An 18,768-nucleotide genomic window follows, 5' to 3' on the forward strand; every position below is an offset into this window, starting at 1 on the left:
TCAAGTCAATGGAGTGAGCTCCTCCTCTGGGTTCCAGCCAGGGTTCCGCTAAATGCCTATCATGCTCTGCACACCTTTATTAAATTTCCTCTCCTGTTTTAGGGTTGTTGCTTTCCCCCCTTCCCATGTTTTAAGTTCTTGGCTGTTAGTACCTCTCCAAATTTGGGGGCGTGTGGTGTGGTGTTGGTGTTGCACAAGCCTAATGATGCCTTTTCTTTCTGCATGGATGGCTGCAGAGCCAAGATGTTGGTGTAGTGTCACCCTCACAGGCGGGCTTGATGGGGACCAAGAGGGCCTTCTTGGTGGTGGCTGCTCCCAGGCAGCTTTGGAACTCCCTGCCTTGAGAAGCCAGGCTGGCTCCCGCCTTGCTTTCATTCCTCTGGCAGGTAAAGACTTCCTTGTTGCAACAGCCCCTTGGGAACTGACTGCTTTTAATGAGGGGGCTGGTGACATTCTGCTTTTGTGATACTGTAATTATCTGTATCTCTCTGTGGGTGTGTTTTAGTTCTACGTATTAATGTTCAATTGTCTTTTCCTATGTTTTCCTATGTTCATATTTTTTTTCTGCAAGCCGCCTTGAGACCCTGTCAGGGGACAAGGCGGGAAATAAAGAGATTCCTGGAATGAGGCGGCTATCTCCTCCCCCGCCTGTCCGTTGAGGCTCGCGCAGCGCCAAGCCAAGCCTGCAGGTGGCGCTGCCCAACCGCCCAGCCCGGAACCCTTCCTCGTTTGCCTCTGGGCCTTTCGACCTTTACCCTCCGATAAGGCGCGGTTGGCTGGGCGGGCGCAGCGGGGCGGGGTTTGGCGTGGAGGGCGGGGCTTGCTCCCGCCACTCTTAAGCCGTCGGCCCAAAGGGCGCCTGCGACGGCGGTGGAGACTCCTCCCCTCCGTCCCTCCCCCGCGCAGGCGCAGTCCGCCTCCTCGCCGCTGCTTCGAGCTACCTCAGGCAAGAGCGAGCGGCAGAAGCCGGGCAGCGCCGCCTGCCTTCGCATCCCGGCGAGGGGCTGAGGAGGAGGAGGACGCCGCCTGCCCGCCCGCTCGCCTTCTTCCCTCTTCGGACTTCTCTCTCTCTCTCGCCATGAGTCCCGAGGAGAAGCCTCCGCCGCGCCGCTCCCGGGGCAGCCGGGCGCCCCCTCAGCCGCGGCGCGGGGGCCTCTTGACGGAGATCCGGACGCGCCTCCTCACCGAGCCCTTCCAGGAGCGATACTGCCTCAGCCCCGGCCGCGAGCTCGGCAGGTGAGCCGGGGGGGGGGCGCGGGGAGCCGCTGCCAGCCCGTGTCGGCAGCGCCGCGCTCAGCCGCAGGTGGGGACGGCGCCCTGCTTCTTGCGAGCCAAGGCTCTCGGAGCCCGTGGTGGGAGAAGCGGGGAGGCGGCAGGGCGGAGGAGGTTCCCCCGTCGCAGCGCCCTTCCGGGGCAGCTATGAGAGAGAGGCAGTGGGGCGCAGTGGGGAGGGAAGTGGCGCGACCTCTTACTCCGCGTTTGCAAGACCTCGGTCGCCGAGTGCGGCGGCGGCGGCGCCTCCCCTTCGGAACTCGCTGCCCTTCGCTGCGCTCCTTTCGGCTGAAAACGCCCCTGCCTAGACGAGCCTGCCCAGGTGCTTAGAAAGCGGAGGTAGTTTTAACCTGCATTATTAGTATTTTAACTTTCGCGTGTTTTTAAAATTCGTATCTGGTCCCCCGTCCCCGACTTCTCGTTTTACCTTTTTGTAAACGTCTTGAGACTTCTTGCAATCAAGCGGCGTACAAGTTTCATGAGATGAACAATTCCCCTTCCCTTTGCCGTAAAGCTGTGACTGGGGGCGGGGGGGGGGGCGACCCTGCCTCTCCGCCCTAACCCGCCTCACAGGGTTGTGGGAGTTGAGGGGAGAGCCATGCTGCTCCACATTGAACTCTTCGGAGAAAAAGGTGGGGTATAAATGCAATAAACAAACAAACAAGATCTGGTGGCTCTCCTGCTACTCTCCTTCTCCTAATCCTTGCCTGAGTGATTTCAAGGTGTAAAAGAAAGACTTGGTTTTTCATTGTTTGTGGGGATGGTGGGGGAGAACTGTTCCCACAAATTCCCCTTTGGCCTGTGTCTCTCCCTCGCCTCACCCCCACCCATTTGTGACTTGGCAAAATATATTTGATCCTATATGTGTGGAATCAGGTATCTTGGCTTTGTATGCCCACGGAGACATTGTGCTCTTCCCCCATACACACCCCTCTGCCCTACAAAAGCAGGTTTTTGCCCTTTTGGGGCAGAGTTGTTTCCAGGTTTAATGGTGCACATAGGAGTTGTTGGCAGTCTACTTCTATGAGCAAAAGTGGGTATTTTGTGCACTATTGGAAGTGTACTTTATTTTGTAGGGATCAGAGGTGTGAGTTTGCCCAAACTTTTTTTAAAGAGGGCCAGATTTGATGAAGTGAACATAATATGCATAAGGGCCAGCCAAACTTTAGGCCCCCTGCAACCAAAGATTAGGCCCCCAAAATGGACTTTGGACATGCCTGCTTTAAGGATACACCACTGGTTGATGTATACTTAACCTTGAAAAATTCAAGGTAACTGATGAGTGAAGGCTATATACTTCACCCTTGTTTAAAGTAGGTGAATTGTGAGTCTATCCAGTATGAAGGTATACATTTTTCATACTACAGTACAGGCACAGTACTGATCTTGTAGTCTTTGGTGTGTGTTTTTTAAATCTAAAAATGCATGTATGTTGTATATGCAGTTTCCTTGTAGAAATGCTTGTCATGTTTGAGTAGAGATTTATTCAACCTGTTCACAGTGAATATCGTATAAATTTAGCAAAACCTGAAAATATTTCAAAAGCAATAAAGGAAATTCAATAATACAGTCAAACCTCTGTTCTGCTTCCAAAATGTTTGACAGCTGTGGTGCGGCTTCCAATTGGTTGCAAGAGCTTCCTGCACGCAAGCAGAGGCTGTGTTGGACATGCGGCTTCTGAAAAACATTCGAAAACTGGAACATTTACTTCTGGTTTTTCGACGTTCAGGAGACAAAACGTTCCAAAATGGAGACATTCGGGGGATGAGGTTTGACTGTATTGGTCAAAAAATAAAGTACTATATCTGCTTTTTTCTGGTGCATTGCTGCAATACAATTTTGTATTGCAGATTTCTGGGCAGTTGATTTATTGGTGATAGCCCATTTTAAATGGTCAGGTGCAAGCCAGGTGAAGTTTAAACTTCTATTAAAATGTTTCTAAAATGCTTAACTTTGATTGTATCGTAACAATGGCCTACTGAGTTAAAGCTTCCAGTCCCAATTGTGTGGTTCTCTCTACCCCCCCACCCCGCCCCAGAATACAATGGTACCTTGGTTCTTGAACGGTTTAGTTGTCGAACAAATCGGCTCCCGAACGCTGCAAACCTGAAAGTAAGTGTTTGCAAATGTTTTTCGGGAGCTGAACGTCCGATGCGCCTTCTGCTTGAGTGCAGGAAGGTCCTGCAGCTAATTGGAAGTCGTGCCTTGGTTTTCGAACAGTTTCGGGAGTCCAAACGGGAGTTAAGAATCTCATCCTCTACTGACTGAGCTATCCCAGATCTTTTGGTTAGCTGATCCTACCATCTAATCCATTGACTTCCTTCCAAGTTAAGCAATAAAATAAAATAGAAATCCTTAGATTGATAATAATAATAATAATAATAATAATAATAATAATAATAATAATAAATAATTATACCCCACCCATTTAGCTGGGTTTCCCCAGCCACTCTGTGCGGCTCCCAACAGATTAAAAACAGAACAAAACCTCAAATGCAGCCATTCTTTCATTTACAAATCAAGCGCACATCTTTGTAAACAAGTGTGGGCCTGCATATATAAAAATGTAACATGAGTATCTGCTCTGAGACTCAAAATGAGTTGTGCATCTTATTGGAACATAGTATGATCATCAAGGGTGTAGACGTCCTGTCCTTACCAAAATCTTCAGGTTGCAACTAAATACAAAACAAAAAAGTTCAGTCAATGAAAAGTAGATGCAGGCTGCACCAATTCTATGTGTGTTTCATTGACAAATAGCAGACTGTGGCTAAACGTTAGGCAGGAGATCAGAGACAACTTTGGGCATTAAGTGTATCTGCATAAGGCTTAAATTGGGCTTAATAATAGTAATAATAATAATAATATGGCTGGGACTGTATGTTTGCTGTTCTGAGTCTTCTCCCATGTTAACAGAATTCATATGTGGATCTCTTTAATTTCATATATGAAAATATCCATGGAAATTATTTTTGTTGAATTACTGCGGGATGCTATTCCCTAATCCATAGTGCAGCGATAGTTCTTAACAAGGGTACTACAGCAAGAATCTGCGTATTAGTCAGTGTTCTGCATAGTGAAATATTTGTTTGTGTTTTTATTTAAATTACTTATAGCCTCCTCTTCATAGTTCATACAATTCCAGAGTGTGGAATGTTAAAATACAGTAAATCAATATGTCATTTAAATACAATTTAAAGTGAAAGCTGCCAGTATACTAATAACCTACACTTATTTATTTAAAAATATTTGGTCTTAATGTGCAAAACAAACCTATATTGGGGATCATGATATAACTAGCAGAATGAGAAGGCTTCCTAGCCTGTTGTAATTAGGGTAGGATAACATATCTATGGGTAGATGGCTGTACTGAAATATTGGTTCATTTATTGGTATTTTGCTCTTCTTACAGAGATTTGCACAAAATGTTAACCAACCTACTATTATTATATAATCCATGATGTTCAGCTGACTGTTGTGACTTTTCTCCTTGCAGACAAAATAAGCTGGTGATAGCAAAGCCCACAAAAGTTCTAGTGGCTGCTATTGAAAAAAGGCCTGAGGATTATACTCGGGTATTTTTGTATTGAAGCACTGATAGAAATTTATGAAAACTTGCAGGTGGAAGATAAAGAAATAATTTCTGTGACTTTGTGTGGTAGCTGAGTCCCTGCTTAGTGGTCATCAAGTCTTTTATTGGCAATTGTCCACAATGAAGAGATCAGAAGTAAACACAGTCTGAACCTAAATAGCATAAAAGTGTATTTTTACATGAAATTCTGTTTCCATGAAATTACATTGTTCACTGTTCTCTGAGGTTTGCATTCTATTTTGCCAGCAGGATAACGGTATCAAACTAAAAAATTGTGATAGATTTCTATATACTGTATTTTTCGCTCTATAAGACGCACCAGACCATAAGACGCACCTAGTTTTTGGAAGAGGAAAACAAGAAAAAAAATATTCTGAATCTCAGAAGCCAGGACAGCAAAAGGGATCTGGATTATGGGATAGTGGGATTATGGGATTATGGGATGAAGGCTCCCCCTGCCTGGAAGAGGCTGCGCGCAGCTAAGCAAGAAGCCAGGACAGTCAGCGGGATCGCAGCGCAGCGATCCTGCTGGCTGTCCTGGCTTATGGGATAGCCGCACGCAGCCTCTCCCAGGCAAGGGGAGCCTTCATCCCACTGCCCAGGGAGAGCCTGCGCGCAACTAAGGCTCCACCAAGAGCTGCGCTCCCTTTAAAGAGCGAGCGGAGTGTGTGTGTGGCGTTCCAACACACGCTCCACGCGGCTCTTTAAAGGGAGCGCTGAGCAGAGCTTCCCGCCTGCATTCACTCCATAAGACGCACACACATTTCCCCTTACTTTTTAGGAGGGGAAAAGTGCGTCTTATAGAGCAAAAAAATATGGTAATTAATTGATTGAGAAATCACTTTGGACAATAATGGGGAAGGGGTGATGAAGGGCAGCCTTCCACAATCTGGAAGGGCTATAACTCAGTGATTGACCATCTGCTTTGCATGTAAAAGGACCTAGGTTCAATCCCTGGCATGTCCCTGATTGGTCTGGAAAAGACTCCTTGTCAACAACCTGGATAGCTGCTGCCAGTTTGTGTTGACAGTATCGAGCTATAGGAACCAACAGTCTGACTCAATAGAGGTTCTGTGTACTTTGCCACACATAAGGATGTGTGTGTGTTTTGGTTTGTGAAGGTTCAGTAAAGCATAACAACACCTTTTATAAATGAAATCTCACTTGAGGTTCATAAAAGATTGCACCCTTGCCATTTGGTGGAGAGTAGCATGCTCGTACATATGAGCCTTGGGCATAGCCGGGGGGGCAGCTGCCCCCCTTAAATCAAGTAAATAAATTAAAATACTTAACTAACTGACCAATTTTGCTACAGATAACTCGGTTCTGTCTCCACCCCCAACATAAAGCCTGCCCCGCCCTAAAAGAAATCCTGGGTATGCCCATGATTATGAGCTAAATTGGGCTGACTTGTAGAAGACACTTCCTATGTTCCTAACCTGGTACCTTCCAGATGTGGGAGTAGCCCAAAACATCTGGAGGGCACCAGACTGGGGAGACCTGATCTAGAGTAACTGGATTTGCTAGAGAACATCAGGCTTAGGTCTGGATGGCTTTAATTTCTTAGAAAACTAAATGCCACTGTCCATTTATGCAAGTGACTGAAAATGTACTTTGTATTAGATTGGGTACCCTTCTGACCCATCCTAATACTCATAGTTTTCCCTTCCCCATTCCTTCCTTAGAAGATGGACAAGGTATGGCTCTCATCACTTATTTTCTGGGTAGCATTTAATGCATTGGTTGACTATAGGGAAAGAGTGGGAAATATTGAGGGTTATTGTGTATTTTCATGTTTGCATACCTTGCCAAAATCTGCTTTTCCCTCAACCCATGTTATTTCCTTGTATAAATTCCTGTACTTATTCAAGGGAAAAGGGAAATAGTAGAAAAGCCAGTCTTAGGTGCTGTACAGACATATATGTAGATTCTCCCAGAGTGATCACAAATAGATAAACCTATAATTCAACCCAAAATACAATTACTTGGAGTCTCATTGCCTTCAGATATTAAGATAATTGTTTTAGTTTTCCAAATCTGTCATAAATTCCATTTGCATCTGCTTAAATCTATGTTGGTAGTAGCTGGCATCTACATTAGGGATACTAATGTAGTATCTTTTCCTAATTTACAATGTAATATAAAATAACAGTAGTTTAGTTGCTAGAGCAATAGAGATGACACACGCAAATAGTATGATGCTTAAATATTGAGCAAGGTGAACTTGGTGATTTTTTAAAAGTAGCATTGCAGCTTTGCACTGTAGACAGAACTGAGTTAGGTGGGTCGGTAGTCTGACTTGGTATACGATAGCTTCATATGCTCATTATTTACTAATTACATTAAGCCTGAAACTTAAACACATTTAAATTGTGTGTATTGCTTCATGCAATTGGCAAAACACTAACTTTTTTTAACAGGCAGAAAGGGCATGGGGTTCCAGGTAAAATGACTTTGGCAATTCCACCCATCATTGGCTATATGTTATTTTGGCTTTAGGTGTGATCCTTGGATCATAACCCCCATGTAAGTTGCGGGCTTACTGTATGGCTAAATTGCATGCAACTTACAATAAGCTTCACAGAATATCAAAAAGCTGTAATATTTAAAATACAATGCAGTATGATAACTTTAATAAATGTTATTAATTGACTATACGTTCAATATTTTCATATTAAAATGCAAAAATGTGGATTTTGTTTCATAAATACAATGTTTGAGATAGACAAGAGAATTAAGGGAATGTATTCTTTGTTATGCATATTGAACCTAACTAGAGAATTCACTTCTCTCCTACATCTCATTCATCTTATAATTGCAGCCTCTTAATTCTGTAGTCTTGCTTCCTAGGGAGTATGTTCCATTGAATTGTTTAGGACTTGCTTTTGAGTAAACATGCTTAGAATTGCCCAGTAAAACAACACAAGTAATGAAACCTTTCATTGAAAAAGGAACTGCTGGCAGTAGAGTATGACTTTTACAATGTGCCCCCCCCAATCCAGAATGTATGGGAAAACTGAGAATATCCCTATATAAATAGTGTGGAATTCTGTAAATCAAATGCAGTTCCGTTACTTGCAAATCCTTTCTCACTTTCAAAACAATTAGTTTCTTTCCTGAAGTTACTATTAATATGTATAGCACCCACAATAGTGACATGATATTGTAGTTTATTTTAAGAAACTATTATTTGATGTCACATTCTTAGATGTTCACTAGTGGATCCATGACAACCAGAGAGTGGGTAAACATATGACGTAAAAGCATTTTGCTTATTGAGCTTGACTTGTGATCAGTAGGGCCTTTGTTTCTTTTCTTCAAGCCAGGAGGCATGCCAACTTAAACCATGCCTTTGAGGTTGGTAGTCTCAAGAAATGACATTGAGCTCTTTTTAATTCAACTCTGAGTTCCAGTGAAACCATTCAGATTTTTAGCCAATGCCATACTGCAGACATCAGATTTAGCTAATGAAACCATTTAACTTTACCCAGAATTTTCTTTCCCAATTAAAGTACATGTTTCATAGCCCATACCCAACCAAGAAACCTTCCTTTTCCTGGGGGAAATACATTTGTATTCCTGTAGTGCTCCAACTTCCTGGTTCCCCTTAGTTTGCCTCTTAAAGTAAATTCTCACGCCCTGCACTTAGCCACATTTACTTGAAACTAATTACCATTAATTTTAGTGGAGCTTGTATGTCCAAGTCTGTGTGTGTGCAGGGGATTTTTTTTAAAGCAAGCAGTTTTGATGAATGATGCTTTTAAAGACTAATTAATAAAACATGAATCTTAAATTTAGTATACATATTAAAAGCATAAGGATTTTTAATGAAAGTTACAAATTTAAATGGATCAGTACTTGTTCTGCTTATCAGCTCATGCGGACAAATTTGGTATTTCAGACTACGGAGAGTTAATAGGTTGACATTTTTTCAGTTTTTGTGGACTATAAATCTGAGAAGTCTTAATAGTATCCATATCCACATACAAGGCTTTTTCTCAGTTGGAGCTGTACTCCAGTACCTCACAGGTGCCAGGCGCCACTTCAGGTTGGCTTCCGGACACTGACCCGCTCTTTTAGCCAGTTGCCAGAGTGGGAAAGGAGAAGTGAACGGGATGGGAGTTGGAGGGTGAGGAGAGGTCAGTGCAAGCCTGAGCCACCAGGACAAACCCTTAAGGCCAACCGTGGCTCCACCTCAGGGAGGCCATGTGATGGCCTGGCTGTGTGTATGTTGCCTTTAACCGGGAATGTGCCTCTGGTTTGGACTCAGGCAGTGGCAATGCACGCATTCTCTCCCCCCCCCCCCTTTCTTTTCCTCATGGAGGGAGATTTGGGTGCCCCATTCAGCTTTGCTGCTGGGCTCCCTCCATCTATCACTCGCTCCCCCTTTCTCTCCCCATCTCTCTCTGCTTTTCTTTTTTTAAAACCCAATGTTTTGGTTAAGTTTTCGTTGCCTTGTTTAATGTACTTTTAATGTATGATATGCTTTTAATTTCATATAAACTAGCAGGTTAGTTTACGACAGTTTTAAGTAGTGCACTTTAAGGTGTTATCTACCTCAGACTCTCAACAGTGGTGCTTAAACTCTAAACGAACTTTGGAGTGGGGGCATTCAGGGACACTGAAGTCTTGTGCAAACTAAACTGGATGCTCAAGATGTGTGTGTCTGCTGTCAGTTCGGTAGGCCTATAATACGTGTTAGTTGTTGTGCCAGAAAGATATCTGTAATATGAAGGAAAGGGGTGGGGGTTAGGGAGAGTCCGAAGTTTGTATGCAGAGTGGAAGGAAAGGAGGACCTTTATCTGCCTCCCCACTTCTACCCACTCTCTGAAGACTGGAGAAGGGACCCACATACTGTAGGAATACTAAGTGGGCAGGCAGGGGAAGCTTTATTTTTTTCAGTCTTCAGGTGAGGACTGGACTATATGTAAAGTGAACGTAAGATTGTAGCTGGAGTTCATTCATTTTCTGCTTTGTAATCTTGTTATACAAAAAAAAAGAGGGCTCCCAGACATTCTGTTATTGCGCCCAGAACCTAGTTTTCAGGCTTCATGTGGTGCCTGAGTTTCTAATACTCTGCAGATTCACTTATCTGAAAATCTGACTTCCTTATTTTTTATGTGTGCTTTGTTGATCAGCGATAGCCATTTTTGTGAGCAAGATCAAACAAATCAATTTATTGATTACTATAGGGTGTAATGGAAATCGTCAACTCATTATGTAAACCCTTGCCTAATGAACAATTTCCAGGGAACACATTGTGTGTGTAATGTGGGGCCTGTGTGTAGTTGAAATTTGCATCCAACTTAACTTTTATTTCTTCTAGGGGAAAATTTGCAGTAGTAAAAAAGTGTGTAAAGAAAGAAACTGAAAAAGAATTTGCAGCAAAATTCATGAGGAAAAGAAGAAAGGGCCAAGATTGCCGGATGGAGATAATTCATGAGATTGCAGTTCTGGAACTGGCACAACGAAATCGTTGGGTTATTAACTTGCATGAAGTATATGAAACACCAACAGAAATTATTTTGGTTTTGGAATAGTAAGTATTAATTTCATTATAATCATGTGGTGGGTTTATAAAATGACAGGATTTATCATTAACATATTTTATTCAAAAGCAATGCCAAATTTTTGCCCCATTTTTGGAGCTCTTGTTAGTTTTCCAAAATGGTGCATAACTAGGTGTGTGGGTGTATTGTCTTAACATTTCATCCATAGCAACTTAATGCTACCAATGACACTGACTTTGCCAGGATTTCAGCAAAATGGAGTGTATAGCTTTAAGGTTCTAAACACTGGAAACCAGTCCATAGCATGGAAAGGATTGGTTGATACTGGTTGATAGCCCATTGACTTCAGTGGGAGTTTACTCTCTGTAGGACTGCAACCTCAGAGCTGAAACCTTGAAGGAAGTTGAAAGGAGAAGTTAGTGGGTCCTCAGTCTGATGAGGCTCCTAACTAGTGTTTGAAGATAACTCACCAAGTAAAGTGTCCTTGGGGTTCTAGAGGTATGAGGTTTACAGCAGTACTATTATCAAATATGTCTTTAAGGATGTTTTATTCTAAGAGAATAATTATAGGCTTCAAAAAGATTCGTCACTAACCAGCAGATTCCTAATGTTCCTGGAACATATTGTCTCATTGAAGCATAACTACTATGAATTGTAGAAAGTTCCTATTTTCATGCTTAGATATATGACTGAACTAAGAAAGCAATGCTTGTCTCTGTTTGGTGCAGTTTTTTAGTACAGTAACCATAAGTCCCTGAGAATTTGGAGACTAATATCACAGTGCTCTGCATTGTTTTGTTTGTTCTTTAATTACATCCTGCCTGTCTATGAAATGGTGCTCAAGAATGTTAACAGCAGTAAAATACATAGCAGAATGCACAATAAGACAGGTGCACATGAATAAAAACATCCAATTTCTTTTTAATTATTTATTTTTAGTAATCGTAATTGCTGGATAAATAAATGACTGGCTGCAGTATTTGCACACCCCAACTAGGGCTGAGCAATACCTGGTTTTCGACATTGTGATATATCAACCAACGTTCAAAATTAGCTGTGTGCTGTGCTGTTGGGTGAATCGGGTATTTGGCAGGGTAGCACAGTAGCAAAATATGTGGGGGGTTTTCCTGCAGGGCTGCTTGGTCTGGTGGTGTTGTTTAGTCGTATCCGACTCTTCGTGACCCCCTGGACCAGAGCACGCCAGGCACTCCTGTCTTCCACTGCCTCCCGCAGTTTGGTCAAACTCATGTTTCTATCTTCGAGAACACTATCCAACCATCTCGTCCTCTGTCGTCCCCTTCTCCTTGTGCCCTCCATCTTTCCCAACATCAGGGTCTTTTCCAGGGAGTCTTCTCTTCTCATGAGGTGGCCAAAGTATTGGAGCCTCAGCTTCAGGATCTGTCCTTCCAGTGAGCACTCAGGGCTGATTTCCTTAAGAATGGATAGGTTTGTTCTTCTTGCAGTCCATGGGACTCTCAAGAGTCTCCTCCAGCACCATAATTCAAAACATCAATTCTTCGGCGATCAGCCTTCTTTATGGTCCAGCCAGGTCTGGTAGCGGGCAGCAAATAATAATAATAATAATAATAATAATAGTGCCTAGACATTTTCTTTTGGCGCTCACAGTTTTGGGACTGGATCAGTAAAAGAGAAGCTAGTCCTGATGCTGTGGAATTATTTTTTTGATTTTGTCTATATTCAGATGACTTCCCAAAATCATAACACTAACTGAGCCAAGCCATGGATTAACCTTGGGGTAGCACAGCGGCAGAAAGAGTAGGGAAGGAGCAAAGCACCCATTATTTTTCATCTTGAGTACCAGTACACTTGCTCTTTCATGCTTAGTCATGGTTTTGCTTAGCAATTCATTTGGACTAGGTCACTGAATGGCTAGGTAGGTTACCAGAATACTGAAAAGCTGTTTATTTACCAGTTAGACCTATTTAAGGCAAGCATACACATTTCGCATACTCTGTGAGCAATAAGGCTATTGGAGTGAATTGTTGGGTATTATTTCTCTTCTCTAGAAAAGTTAAAATATATCTGTTTTTCCTCAGTGCTGCTGGAGGAGAAATATTTGACCAGTGTGTAGCTGAAAGAGATGATGCCTTCAAGGAAAAAGAGGTTAAGCGTCTCATGAGGCAAATTTTAGAAGGTGTTTCATTTTTGCATCGAAATAATGTAGTTCACCTTGACTTGAAGGTAAGATGTGGTTTAGAAGTATGGAGGCAATATGAAGAACCAAATTTGTAGTTCAGAGTGGGGGACCATTTCCAGAACCCGCCCCACCCTATGGACCATTTTAGACAGTTAGGTGGTCACCCAGCTATCAGTTTACATCGTGTCAGCTGCTCAAATCTAAATTTGGGCAGAGAATTAAAAGGCAGCAAGCAGCAAAGCCTACTGCAGTTCAAAGAGCAGACACAGGCTTACCTATTATCTTGGTGTTGTAGCAAATTTTAAGCCATTAGGACTGCTGTGGATTTCTTAATAGATTCTGCTAATACTACCTTTATTCATTTATTTTCAGCCCCAGAATATTCTGCTAACCAGTGAATCACCACTGGGAGATGTTAGAATAGTTGACTTTGGCCTCTCCAGAGTAATGAAGAATAGTGAAGAACTAAGAGAAATTATGGGAACACCTGAGTATGTGGGTAAGTTCTTAGCAAGTCACTAATGTGATAATGGGCAAGCAGTAATGGGGTAATCCAAATATTTGGATTAAAGTATCAGTCATAGTTTCAAAAATGCATGTTCTCTTCAAAGACCTGGTAATTAAGTTGTGGCAGTGATTCAGAATATCCAAGAACACACTTTAAGAAACATATACAGAATTAGTGCAAGCTACCTTTATTAGTTCTCAAGCTTCTGATACCATCATTGGTAAAAGTTACAGAAGTAGGTTGATGATTCTATACTACTGGCATCTGTATCTTAAATTGTTCACCTTTTTAGTAGAATGCATATCAACCAGCTCTATTTTCCCCCCTACAATAGCTCCAGAAATTCTGAGTTATGATCCAATCAGCACTGCAACAGATATGTGGTAAGGAGAGCTCTTTATTGAATAGTTGTTTTGTAAACTGCAAGTTTTCCTCTTTTAAGAAGCTTTTGTGTGTTATTTTTATTTTATTTTAGGAGCATTGGAGTGCTAGCATATGTTATGCTCACAGGAGTATCACCTTTCTTGGGAAATGATAAACAGGAAACATTCTTAAATATATCTCAGATGAATGTTAATTACTCTGAGGATTTTGACCTTATATCTGAATTTGCTGTGGATTTCATCAAATCTCTTCTGGTTAAAAAGCCTGAGTAAGTTATATTTAAAAGTTTTTTGCTTCATTGCTTTAAACCATACAAGGCACAAATAAAATTCAGTTCAGTTGAAACACTGCTGGTTTATGAAACCATGATTATGGAAGCCAGGTGTGTGCATTAGTCCCGTGGGCTACTTCCATAACATGCTGGCTTGTGCATGGTGATCTTGGCTTATTTTTAAATCTTGAGTTCTGAAATGGGGAACTCTGGTTTAATGGCAGCTAGCTAACTAGGGTATTAAACCAGGATCCTAATATTAATAAACCATGGTCTATGAAGGTGGCAGCATTAACATTCAAGCCAGGCCATTGACGGTGATTAATTTTTTTGCAGATTACCCACAGTAGCATGGGCCACATTGTTCCTGATACAGCACAGATCTCTATCATTTGACAATTTCTCACTTTTTAATGTACTATAAGGTCTGAGTTCTTCATAAAAGTATGCTTCCATAAATTTATAGAGGTGTTCTATGAATTTTAAACATTGTCTTTGAATGTTTCAATATCAATGTCTTTGAATTAAAGAAGTTTTCCCGCCTTTTAAAATCCCCCCCCCCGAAATAAACAAAATTTAATTACACATTACTCCATAAGTTCTTCTAGTAATGTTGCAGTATTTCTTGTACTGCAGGAGCTAATGCAGCATAGCAAGTGAAAAACATCCATTTACCGCTGACCTGCTAGCTATTTGAATAGTTAGTAAACGCTTGAATTTACAAGCAAGTTGGAGGCCCCACCTCTTCACATGCTTGGCTTTGAAAAGCCACTCAGGCATCCACAGGCTACTGTTCTAAACATGTTCTATAGGTTGCTGGCTAATTGCAGTTACAATGTATTTCAGGAAATTGTCTCTGATTTTTGCATCAGAAGTGAATTTAGCTATTCTTCAGTAGTTTTGAAGCCTAAACTAGAAAACTTGCTCAAAGGATATAACTGCTATGATATTGGTAAAGTAGCTGAACTCTTTGGAGAGGAACGTTCAAAATATTTAGAATTCTTGAAGATTGTACATTTCTACAGATTCATATACAGTACTACTTGTGGCTTCATGTGACCATTCCAAAGTGAACACTACTGAAAATCCATTTCAGCTTTTAAAACCCACTTGTGGACTGTATCTTAACATTAGGAAAATCCAAAATCTTCACATTGAAGTAGAAATATTCTGAAATTTGTGAAGGGGCTCTCAAGGTCCACTTGCTCTCTAGTGATCTGAAATGTGAGCCACATAAAACAGTTGTCAGATGGAGGCAACAAAATTGTATCTAGATGCAGTTGTCTACCGTTGCTGACCACGTAGCTTGGTAAAAGATTTTGTAAAAGATTTATGTGGAAGACTTGCAACAATTTGGCCAGTCCAACTGACAAGTTGCTGCACAAATACCCTTCTCTGCCTGATAGATGCAATTTTGAGCAGCCAGCTGCCTAACTATTTTGTATGAGGTGGACCTGAGCCTGCCCTCTGTACAAAACATACTATAAGCAAGTAATTAATGCAACATCTTTTTCACTGCATGGAGACTATTATGAAAAGGGTTAAACATGGCTTTGACAAGATGGAACTGCCAGATTTGCATCTGAATGCATGTTAAGCACAGATCAGTTTAATGATGAATCTCTAGTGGGAGGAAACTGTTGACATAATGGATAATGTGTTCTGAACTGGATTTTTAGCATTTCATCCTTTTGGCCAGTCTTTTTGAGCAAGTGTTCCCTCTTTTCTGTCTAGGGAACGGGCAACAGCAGATGAATGTTTGGTACATTCTTGGCTAGCACAAATGGATGTTCCTGATACTATATACTGGATAAAGAACACAGAGGAAGCGAACACTGTTGTTGTAAATGAAGAAGCTTTTACTTCTGAAAATTCTACAGATGAAGAAAAAACAGAAGAGTCATTAGTGTCAGAAGAGCTGATTGTAGTAGCTTCATATACACTGGGCCAATGTAGGCAATCGGAAAAAGATAAAATTGTTGAACAGAAGACCATTTCCAAGCGCTTTAAATTTGAAGAACCATTGCTGCAAGAAATACCTGGAGAATTTATTTACTGAATTGCAACTTGTTTCTGCTCTTTTGAGACCTTGAAACATTAACTTGGGAGACCAATTTATGTATTGCCAAATGTACATTTATATGCAAATACATTCCTTGATAAAGTAGGATTCAAAAGTCACATGAGAAAACTGTGCCAAACATCTTAATTTTTGTGGAAGTGGTTTGTGTATGCTTACCTTAATTGGTCAGGCAGCATTGCAGGATGACACCCACCCACCCCACCATGATCTGGCAGCGGACTGTGTCTCGAGGGGTTTTCTCCAACTAGCACGATGAAAATTGAGTCGTTGCACTGGCAGGGGAAGCAGATCACAGCCTTCCCAAAATTGGTCAGTCGTTGCAGGCTGCTTGGCTAGCTGGTCCACCTCTGGGGTACTTCACTTGGGCCAGTTTTCCACCTCCTTGTATGGCACCAAAAATAATTTGGATATGCAACCACAGAGTTGGGCATGTGTGCTTGCTTTTTCATCTTCCTGGGCTGCCGACTTGGTTTAACATCCAGTGTCCAGATTACGTGGCTGGGCCACAGGAGTATGTGTTGGGAACAACTTACGCCTTTCCCGTCCTCTAGAATGAAAGCCTGTTGTCTAGATCTGTTAGTCATCCAGCTGGGCAAAAATGACCTGTACCCATGGAAAGGCACATAGACCTGATTTTGGCCATCGTGGATAACCTCAAGGCTCTAAATGAACTATACCCTAAAATGGCCAATGGCTAGAGGCACGTCAGTGGTGGCATATTCTGAAACTCGCTAAGATTACCAAGGCAAGGAAGGTGGTAAACTGCAGTGGTGCACAGAATTGAGGCAACTGGCAGAAGGGTGATTTGGCACCCAGACATCACTTTTGACAAAGATGTGCTTTTCAGGCATGATGGTGTGTACCTGTCAGGCATGGGTAATGATGTCTCAAATGCTCTCAAAATATCATTGAGGGCCTTAGGTCCTGGTTGCAGATGTAGGGGGTTTTGTAACCAGCCAAGTTTGGCTTGAGTGGTGGTTTAGGCATTGGGGTAAGCCTTTGTCTTTGGTGGAGAGGGGGGTGTAGCCTCTGCCTGCTCCTCCAGTATTCAGGGGTGACCCCTTAAAGGGATCTGGTAGGAGTCGCATCTCTCCAGAAGCCCAGGCTGGGGCTAGGGCCATAGCATCCTCAAGGCGGCAGCCCTGCAGGGGATTCCTACTTGATGTGTGTGCCTAGGGTTGACCCCTAACAGGTATACCCCAGCAGGCATGCTGGTAGTTCAGTGGTTATACCCCATGCATATGCTAAACCTCTACATCTGTAACCAGTAAGGTTGTGGCCCAATTTTACCCTAAGCAATGTCCTGTTTATTCGGGTGATGGGTGTGCGGGGAGGGGTGCCTGTGCCATGCAAGTTAAATGCCCTTACAGAAAAAAACAGAAAGCAGTAGTTCTTTTTTCTTCTCCTGTTGGTATGTGTAAAGCTTTTGTACTATATCCTGTGTTTTAACTATTCATGGTTGGGGTTGCTGTCCCAGTGCACGTGACCATTGATAAGTATCCCACTTGTTTGGACAAGCTGATAAACATTGATTTTCACCAAGTGCAGCAAAGTACCAAAATATGGTTATGCCCAAATTCTAAGTTGCTATTAGACGTAGCTATAGACTAATCCAAAGTCCTGAACCACTGTGCTGGGCAGGATTTGGATGTGGCAGACGTCCCTCTGCTGGGCTTTGCTGGGCCTACTGAAATGGTGGGTGGTACAACTGCAGGCTGTAGCCAGTAGTAGAACCTCCAAAATGAGCTGGCTCTTGGGTAGGGAGGGAGTGGAGCTGGTGAAAATAAGCACTCCTCCCATTACTTCTCCCCTGGCCAGCATGAGCCGCAGTGCTTTGGATGCGGTGGTAGCCCCACTATTCCACTTAGCCTGCTCCTCCTGGCTGAGAGTTAGGATTGCTCCATAAGCTGGTTTCTTTTCTTTATGCTGGTTTAAGTCTTCTATCGCAGAGCATAAACTTTTATCATTGTTTCCAGCACAAATTAAAAAGGCAAATTTTCAAGTGCTGTGTGTGTCTGTCCCATTACCTTTCAGTTTGCATTGTACAGTAGTAAACTTGGTAAAATATTTGAGTTTTTAAATGTACTTCTAACAAGGCCAGCTTGATCTTGGTTGGCTGCTTGGAGACTTTGCTGTACTCTGTTATATTAACTTGCTGTGCCTTAAGGTTGGCTTTGTGCAGTTCACAAATCGTTGCAAGTTTGTATAATGATGTGGAAGTCTAATGTAAGTTATAAGCAAAATTTAAGTAACTCTGTATTGGAAAAAGTAGCTAATACGTAGGGATGCCGATTAATTCCACAAGCGTAATACTGTCAATCTGAAATGCTACAGTACAAAAATTAACCTTATGAAAAATGTAAATAAGTGCCTGTATAAAGTAGGAAGGGGAAATTCTCCAAATGTAGAAAAAGGGATTCTGGGCTCTGGTTCCTGTAGCTGCAGTTCATAATGTTCTGAAATGAGTTGTCCTTTCTCATAAGCTATGGTGCTTTTCTTACAGGAACTACTGAGTTTCTGAGAAGCAGCACATGGGTTTAGCTGGATCAATTGCAAATTACCACCTCTAGGTATCAGATACCTGGGATGGCAGAGTTAAATTAGATTATGATCAACTCCTTCTAAGTACTCTATAGTTATCTAAGGGAAAGATGAAATGAGATCCAAAGCAAAATTAGTCAGACCAGTTTTAAGTTATAGTAACGTAAAGAAGTGCTGTGCCTTTAAATATTTCTGAAAACTCCTGGCAGATGTATGCTTACTGTGTGCCTTTAAACACACAAGATCGGTTGGCAAATGTGAAACCATTTGCTTTAATGTAATAAACTGGTTTTTCCTGTTCTTTGATTATGTTTTTTAGCACTTACCTACTGTAACATTACATTTAAAAAAAATGTAATAAACTCCACAAGTCTTAGGGAGCCCTTAATTCAAGTGGTTTTCTGTTCCTCATAAGTGCTAAAGCGAAGTAGCTGGAATCCCAAAGCTTT

At 42.1% G+C, this 18,768-nt stretch overlaps 1 protein-coding gene across 2 annotated transcripts in view; it reads left to right on the top strand.

Annotated features, from left to right (window-relative positions):
- The first annotated feature begins 825 nt into the window (after nt 1-825).
- STK17A (serine/threonine kinase 17a) overlaps nt 826-18,768 on the top strand; it is a 42,114-nt gene continuing 24,171 nt past the window's right edge. Inside the window, exons 1-7 of one of the 2 annotated variants that reach the window (XM_028751031.2) lie at nt 939-1,236; nt 10,191-10,403; nt 12,432-12,576; nt 12,905-13,031; nt 13,375-13,423; nt 13,516-13,692; nt 15,430-18,619. In XM_028751031.2, the coding sequence (XP_028606864.2) occupies nt 1,079-1,236; nt 10,191-10,403; nt 12,432-12,576; nt 12,905-13,031; nt 13,375-13,423; nt 13,516-13,692; nt 15,430-15,754 (1,194 nt within the window). In that variant the 5' untranslated portion in view covers nt 939-1,078 and the 3' untranslated portion in view covers nt 15,755-18,619. Of the gene's footprint in view, nt 1,237-10,190; nt 10,404-12,431; nt 12,577-12,904; nt 13,032-13,374; nt 13,424-13,515; nt 13,693-15,429; nt 18,620-18,768 lie in introns of those variants that run through there. The other variant, XM_028751033.2, reaches the window with a different exon arrangement.

The sequence above is a fragment of the Podarcis muralis genome, chromosome 12 (assembly GCF_964188315.1).
Source record: "Podarcis muralis chromosome 12, rPodMur119.hap1.1, whole genome shotgun sequence".
Taxonomy (NCBI): domain Eukaryota; kingdom Metazoa; phylum Chordata; class Lepidosauria; order Squamata; family Lacertidae; genus Podarcis; species Podarcis muralis.